Source organism: Emiliania huxleyi (assembly GCF_000372725.1).
Source record: "Emiliania huxleyi CCMP1516 unplaced genomic scaffold EMIHUscaffold_409, whole genome shotgun sequence".
Taxonomy (NCBI): Eukaryota; Haptophyta; order Isochrysidales; family Noelaerhabdaceae; genus Emiliania; species Emiliania huxleyi.
This window is the reverse complement of record NW_005198907.1, coordinates 20,568-27,696: the sequence shown is the minus strand read 5'-3', so window position 1 is coordinate 27,696 and position 7,129 is coordinate 20,568. Positions and strand designations below refer to the sequence as shown.

Genomic DNA, 7,129 nt, shown 5'->3' with positions numbered 1-7,129 from the left:
GCACAACAGCTACCAGCTCGCAAAGGTCGAGCGGCAGGCGCGAGCCCCCTCCGCCTCATAGACCCCCCCCCCTCCCTTACCGCGCCCCCCCACCCCCCCCTCCCCGCGCCACCACCACCACCACCCGCGCCCTCTCCCGCCAAGCCCGCCGCCGCCGACCGCCGCTCTCCCCCGCGGCGCCGCAGGAGCGGCCGCCCTTTGTCTGCGTCTACATCAACCTCGCGAGCCGAGTGGATCGCCGCGAGTCCGTCGAGGCCCAGATGGCGCGCGAGGGGCTCCACGCCTGGCGGCTCGAGGCGGCCACCGTCGAGCAGGCGCAGCAGCCGCCCCCGTGTTGCGGAAGAGGCGCCTCGCGTGGCGCCGCCTCACCCGCGCGGCGCGTGCCGCTCCCCCGTCAGGCGGACCCGCGCATCGTCTCCACCACGTGGAACTCGTCTCTCAACTGCAAGTACGACACGCGCACGCTGCCCGCCACGCTGACAATGTCGAACGGTGCGGCTCTCGCCAGACACACACCCCGGCACGGCCACCCCGCGACGGTGGAGGGCGGTCGCCGAGGGGGAGCCCGGGGCGCGCCAACCCGCTCCGCCCTCCCATCGCCCTCCCTCGGACCGTCAGGCGAGCGCGGCTGCTCGATGTCGCACGCGATCCTGTGGCACGCCTGCGCCTCGTCGGGCGACGACACGCCGATGCTCATCCTCGAGGACGACGCGGTGCTCAGCCCGAACTTTGTGGCGCGCACGCGCAAGCTGATCGCGCGCGTGGAGGCCGCCGTCCCGGCCGAGGAGCGGACCGTCCTCCTCTACCTCGGCGGCGACGTGATGGCGTGGCGCAAGGAGGAGGACGCGCTGCAGCTCGGCTACGGCGCGCGCCCCCCCGCCCCCTGCCCGCCCTTTACCCTCGCCGCGCAGCCGGCAGCGGGCGAAGAGAGGGCCCCGGCCCGGCGCGGCGGGCTGAGCGTGCCTCCCTCCCCCCTTCCCGTCCCTCCCTCAGGGCTGCGCGAGTGCGAGTACGTCTACCAGACCTCCTCGTACATTCTCTGGCCCGCCGCCGCGCGCAAGCTCCTCACGCTGCTGCCGGTGGACGGGCCGGCGGACGTGTACCTCTCGCGGCTGCTGCTCGAGCGCAAGCTGCGCGCGCTCATGTGCCGGCCGCGGCTCGTGTGCCAGGCCCTCGCGGGTGGAGAGCGGCGCCCAAACGACGGGGCGGCGCTCACATCTCGCGCCTGGGTCGCTCTAGGCGGCGCCGTATGAGAACGGCGACATCGACCACACAAACATCTTCGCCTGAGCATCTTCGCCTGAGCGGCGCCGCGGTGCTCGCCGGCTCGCGCCCGCCCCTCCCCCCCCGGCCCGTTCCGCGCCAGGGAAGGGCCGGGCGGCGGCGGCGGGCCGGGCGGCGGCGGCAGGACGGAGACGGGCGGGCGGAGTCTTCGCGCCTCTGGCAAGGGCGCGGGGGCTCTCCCCCGGTGATCGCCGCCGCAGGCGTGCGGCGCCGCCCGCTGTATAAGCTCCATGGCGCCGGGCTCCATGGCGCCGGGCGGCAGGGGTGAGAAGGGGGGGGGGGGCGGTCGGGACGGCTCACGGCATAGAGAGCGCCGAGAGGCTGGACAACAGGCGAGGCGAGGGGGCGCTACCTCGCGGTTGCGCCTCGTCGCTCCTCGGCCGCTGGGGAGGGCTCTTGGGGTAGGGCAGGGGCGGGAGGATAGGCGCGTCATTATTGGCCCGCCGTTTGGAGCTGCTGCAGCTCTGGCGTCGGTCAGCGCAAATGTACTTTGTGCCGTTTGGCGCGATGCCGCGCGCGTCTGTCTGTATGCTGTCCCGCGGGGCGCTGGACGCTCACACGGGCGGGTGTGCGGCATGGCGCGGTGGATCGTTCGTGCTCGCGGCAGTGGGGTAAGCGCAGGTCACGTGCCTCTTTTCCTAGTACAGCCTACCTACTCCATGAGAGTGAGAGGGTGTAAACGGATATATTATAAAACGGTGTTTGCAATGTCCATATTATATGTTTATGAAAATTTTAGTAATTAGATATGCCGGCTCGTCGAAGGCTCCCTGCTCTTTCGCGGCCACCTTCCTCCTTCTCGTTCGCCTCCTTAACACTCCTCTCCCGCTCCGCCACCGCCTCCGTCCTCCGCTCCTCCCGGTCCTCGCGGCGGTCCGCCAGCGCGCAGCGGGTCGTCGCCAGCGTCGGCAGCCTCGATCATCGCCGTGAGCGTGACGCCCTCGCCTGCCATATGTCGATTCTACGTGATTCTCGGCCGGTCGATCGCGCGTCCCAAAACGCAAAAAAGTCGCCAAAAGTGGCGGCGAGTCGCAATTACCCGCCCGCCGTCCCGGCGGTCCCACAGCTGTCAGCTCGCGCGAATCTCCCTCTTAACCCACCAGCCACCTCTAACATCTCTCTCAGGAGTTAGAGTCATTCCGCTTCATCTCCAGGTTCCACCTCTTTTGGTCACCGCTTGTCGGCCCCTTGTGAAGCTTCTGACGTCGGGGGGACGGGGGGTACATACGCATCTCATATATGTGCGCAACCTACGCCAACGGCCAACGGCAACGCGCGGGGATGCGTGTGTGAATCCATGATGGCTCATATCCGATCGTGGAAATGGGGATGCATCTCTTGTGCTTGAGCCTTGTGTGAGGCATATGCCTTGAGGTGAGACGTTGAGAAGGTTTTAAACGTCGCGATGCGTCCCTAAGATGTGTGTCACGTCACAGGACACAGCTCCCGCGGTTGACAGCTCAGTGCCCACCGACTCCAGTTGGTCCCGTCAGCGTCACTCTCGTCGGGGCTGGTCACGAGGACGTCCTGCCCCAGAACATTTGCTGCACTGCCGGCGAGTTGCGCACTCCTGGCCGGCTCGCGAAGCACAGCACGGCAACCAGCCGCTCGCGAGGGCCCCGCGTCGGAGTGACGGCGTGGAACGAGTCGCGGCCAGCAAACACCTGCAGCGTCCCCGGCGCAAACGGCGCCGTCCGCACGGGCACCGCCGCGCCGCCACTCTCGCCCGTGCCGTCGCCGGGGAGGGAGAATGCGTGCTCCGTCTGCGCGCGCAGCACCGAGGCGACCGCCGCATTTGCGGGGTCGTCGGCGGAGGTGCGGAGGGGCGGGGTGAAGACAAAGTGGCCGCCTACACCGCGAAGGAGGTGGCGCATGTGTGGCGAGCCGGATGTCACGCCGGTGGTGCGTGCAGGCGGCTCGGCCCTCGTCGGCGGCCTGGAGCGAGAGCGTGACTGTGAACTCCGCCTCGTCGAAGTGCCAGGCGTGGTGCCACCTGCTCGCGGCGTGCAGCGGTGGGCACGCTGGCTGCCGCGTTGTGCAAAGGCGTGAGGGTTGGGGAATGGTCCGGGAAAGGGAGTCAGGCATGCGGCCTGTCCCCCTTCTCTCTATTCCCTACCCACTCACCCCTCGCGAAAGACATTGATCGTGCACGCGCCGATTGGGTCTACGGACATTGCCGCAGACATGAGTGCCAGCACACACCGCGCTCGGCGCCGTCGTCCTCTGCTTTTGCGTCACCATCGAGCCGGAAGAGAGGCCTGTAGGGAGCGAGCAGGGGGTGCGAGGAGGGCCGCAGCCTCGCGTGGCTCTCGCCGCCGCTCACCGCTGCAGCAGGGCAGAGAGGAAGGCGAGCAGCTCGGGAGCCTGCACACAGGAGGGAGTGAGGACCCGCAGGCCATCGCGGCGCCAGGAGAGGGTGAGATATAACCTCGTAGAGTCTCTTCAGTGTCGGGCCAATCTCGTCGGTGGCGACGCTCGCCACCCGCGTTCGCATAAAGAGGTTGGCCAGGTGGTCCGCCGGCAATGATGTGTTTCGCTCTGTCTGCCACGCGTTGTGTTCGCTGTCGGTGACGAACGCGGTCGGCGAGGCCAGCGTCGCTTCGCCAGCGGCTGCAGCCACCGCGGCGGGGCGGAGGAAGTCTGGGAACGAAGCGACGCCCGTTTCGAAGAGCGCTGTCCGCGCCGCAGCCAGAAAGGGGCGGGACACGTCCTCGATCGGGAAGGCCTCCAAATTTACGAGGCTGCCGATGTCACTTGCAGAGGCGCTGGAGGAGGAGGTATCAGCGGAGGCACACGAGTCGTCGGCGGTACTTGTACTTGTTGTGACGCACTGCACCGCCATCCACATTGGTGGTTGTAGCTTCAGGCCGTCGGCAGACAGTAGTTAGTGATCCCAGCCGCTTCCACAGCTGCGCGGTGTGAACAGCGGAGTCGTACCGCGGCACCCTTGCCACCCGAGCGGAGGCAGTCCGGAAAACAAGAAACACTGCAGCGTGATGGAGATCCGTTACGGAAAAGCATGCGCGACGCTGCCTCTTTGCACCGCTCGCTCGCGGCTGCGGGAGACATGGCCGCCGATGCGGCTCGCACTCGCTCGGCGGGCCTCCGTCCCACAGCCGCCCGGGCGTGCCACGGGTCTGCCTGGCGCTGCGCTGCTCGCACGCTGCACTGCACAAAGCTGCGACAACAAGGGGAGGCTCCTGAGCTTGAGCGTTGAGCAGTGCAGCTGCGGGCGCTCGTGGGCGGCTGTGCAGTGGTGAGAGTGCCTGATTGGAGGCGAGCTGGTGCTGCGCCAGGGTGCGCAGCATGCGCTCTTGCTCTGTGCTGAAGCATGCTGGCTGGCGCCCAACACAATGCCCTGGATGCATTGCTCCACGCCGTGCTGGCTGGTGCAGTACTGCCAGTGCGCCGACTGGCGCGCAGTCGCCGCGCGTGGCACGGGTGGCTCGAGAGGCGCGGCTGTCGTTCAACCCCGCGGCGCATGTGCGCCGCGGAAGCTGCTCGACAGGCTGCGGGCATCGCTGCGGCAGAAAGCGCCCGCCCTCTGCTTTGCTTCCGCCCGCGTTTTACGACAACTTTCGGTTTATCATAGCCGCCGAACTTTACCTCGCTGTTTCTTTATAGGCGTCTCGCAGCTGCGTATTCTCGTATTATCTTCGAGTAGTTGCGTGGGGGCGGTATGTATTCTCGTATCAGTAGTTAGTGTCGTGTCCACTAGCTCCGAGTAGAGGGGGCGTTCTGCTGCTAGGGGAAACCCGGAGCGCGGTACTATCCCTCGGCCCTCGGAGAGTATTCTTTAGCTCCGAGTAGAGGGGCGGCGTTCTGCAGTTAAGGGGAAACCCGGTACACGGAGCCAACCCTCGGAGACCCGTGTTATGGCCCTGCGAACGCGCACCCCCGGGGCTAGGGCTCTCTTGCCCGCAACCCGATCCCGATCATCCGGCCCGCTGGGTGCGCTTCTGAGCTCCCCGGCCCTGGATGTGAGGCTGCCAACTGCACTCCAAGTGCTCCAAGAGCCCTGGATGGACACGTTCCCGGAGGCCGGACTGTCCTGGTCGAGAGTGTGTGCCGCCAAGGCGGGGCTACTCGGGGACAGTGCCGACGGGGCGCGGCTCGTGAGACGACTCCCGCGAAGGCACGGCTGGCATCCGTGGCGTGGGGCTCGCCTTCGAAAAGTCGGGCATGGCTCTCCCCGCAACTCTATCGCTAACACGCGCGAACCACCGAGACTGTGGTGGGCGCGCTGCGGTCGCACGTCTACCTCCGTCATAGTGCCACGACGTGCGGCCTAGAATTAGCACACGCGCCTCTGCTTGCATACACTCATACATTGGATTGTCATCGCCTGTGAGTGCGAGATTAGGGCTAGCCGCAGGCAGCTAGCCTCTGAGGAGGGCGTCCATAGACACCTCACTAGACCCCACACACGGTCTCGTCCGTGCCTCGCCGGCCGGAGAGATTGCTGGAGGTAGAGCAAGCCCGCTCTAGCCTCGCATGTCACTTCCTGTCGTCTGTTGTGATGTTGTGCCCTTGTTTGTTTCTCTTGGCACCGTGGAGTGCTGGGGGGGGCGACAGGGAGGATATGGCCTTGAGTTATGTGTACGCCTACTCAGGGTGTGTGGCAGCCCGCTGGCTGTGTGTCTTGTGAGCTTGTTTGTGTCTGTGTGTCGCTCGTGCGTGTCGTCATCATCTGTCCAGCGTCCACCCATACCGCGTTGGTGTCCAGTCCGAGCCTGGCTGTTCTTCACCTTTCTACCTACCTACCTATGGACAGGTGTATATGCGCTGTCGGCGCGCGGCAGCGGGCCCTCGCGCCAGTCGCGCTCTCCGTCGCCCGACTCTCCGCCCGCCAAGCGGGCCACCTCCGCCGACTCGTCCGGCTATGAAACCGATCTGCCGGACGAGGAGGGCGGTCCGCAGGGTCTGCGGCGTGCTCGGCATGAGGACGCAGTTCGACGCGGCGGTGGCGGCGGGCGAGCTGCTCGAGCTGCTCGAGAGCTTGCCGCGAGGGGCGGTCGAGGCCTCCGTCCGGCAGACGTGCGGGATTACACCCGCACGGGCGAGTCGGCCAGAGCCCCTGAGGGAGGGTGTAGAGGATGTAGAGTGTAGAGCGCTGTAGAGCTGTAGAGCTGTAGAGCGCTCTGGAGCGCTGTAGAGCTGTAGAGCTCTACATCCGGCGCGGGACGAACTTCGTGCGTTGTAGAGCGCTGTAGAGCGCGATTTTGCTGTAGAGTTTGTTGTAGAGGCTCTACAGCCAAACCGCCGGGAAGGCAGTGACTCAAAGAGGTCGAGCCGCACTAATGGGGTGTCTCCGAGCTTACTGGAGCTCTGATGGACGGCCCTGACTATCCCTGACACACAGAGAGTCACCCTGACGGCACACAACACCCTATGACTGCGTCATGACCAGCCTGCCATACGTCGCCGGTGCCGCATTCGTCGCAGTGCTTCTGTGTAGCAGGCGGTGGACTGTCGGCTGCGAGGACGGTCGCATTTGCGCGAGGCGAGAGGCGAGCATTCAGACGCGCTGCATGCGCCATGACTCGCGCCAGCGCGTGCGGAAGCTCCTGGCTGAGCGTTGAGTCCAGGCGAGTTGCGCTGGCCACTATCACTACGCCGAGCCGAGCTGCGCTGACGCGCCGAGGCGCCGGCCAGTCGCGAGCCGTGAGGCATGCAACACGCAGCAGAGGCACCTGCCTCCCATTGGGCGGGCAGGCAGAAGGCCATCGCAGCACTGGCAAGTGCAACGCGCGCTAAAGAACGCACTGCGAGTGAATGCGGCACCGGCGACGCATGGCAGGCTGGTCATGACGCAGTTGTAGGGTGTTGTGTGCCGTCAGAGTGA

The 7,129-nt window shown here is 66.5% G+C and overlaps 2 protein-coding genes across 2 annotated transcripts in view; one reads left to right on the top strand and one right to left on the bottom strand.

Moving 5' to 3' along the window:
* EMIHUDRAFT_458983 (hypothetical protein) overlaps positions 1–1,322 on the top strand; it is a gene marked incomplete at its 5' end in the record, with an annotated part of 2,497 nt that extends 1,175 nt beyond the window's left edge. Inside the window, 4 exons of the mRNA XM_005769868.1 lie at positions 399–492; positions 619–864; positions 994–1,169; positions 1,240–1,322. Of these exons, the coding sequence (XP_005769925.1) occupies positions 399–492; positions 619–864; positions 994–1,169; positions 1,240–1,290 (567 nt within the window). The 3' untranslated portion in view covers positions 1,291–1,322. The remainder of the gene's footprint in view (positions 1–398; positions 493–618; positions 865–993; positions 1,170–1,239) is intronic.
* A 1,336-nt stretch (positions 1,323–2,658) lies between these two features.
* On the bottom strand, positions 2,659–4,222 carry EMIHUDRAFT_369980 (hypothetical protein). The gene is made up of 6 exons (XM_005769867.1): positions 3,713–4,222; positions 3,608–3,648; positions 3,523–3,542; positions 3,409–3,448; positions 3,207–3,277; positions 2,659–3,133 (listed from the first exon to the last, which is right to left on the bottom strand). The coding sequence occupies exons 1-6, from the start codon at positions 4,130–4,132 to the stop codon at positions 2,799–2,801; spliced, it is 927 nt and encodes a 308-aa protein (XP_005769924.1). The 5' UTR covers positions 4,133–4,222; the 3' UTR covers positions 2,659–2,798.
* Positions 4,223–7,129: the final 2,907 nt, after the last annotated feature.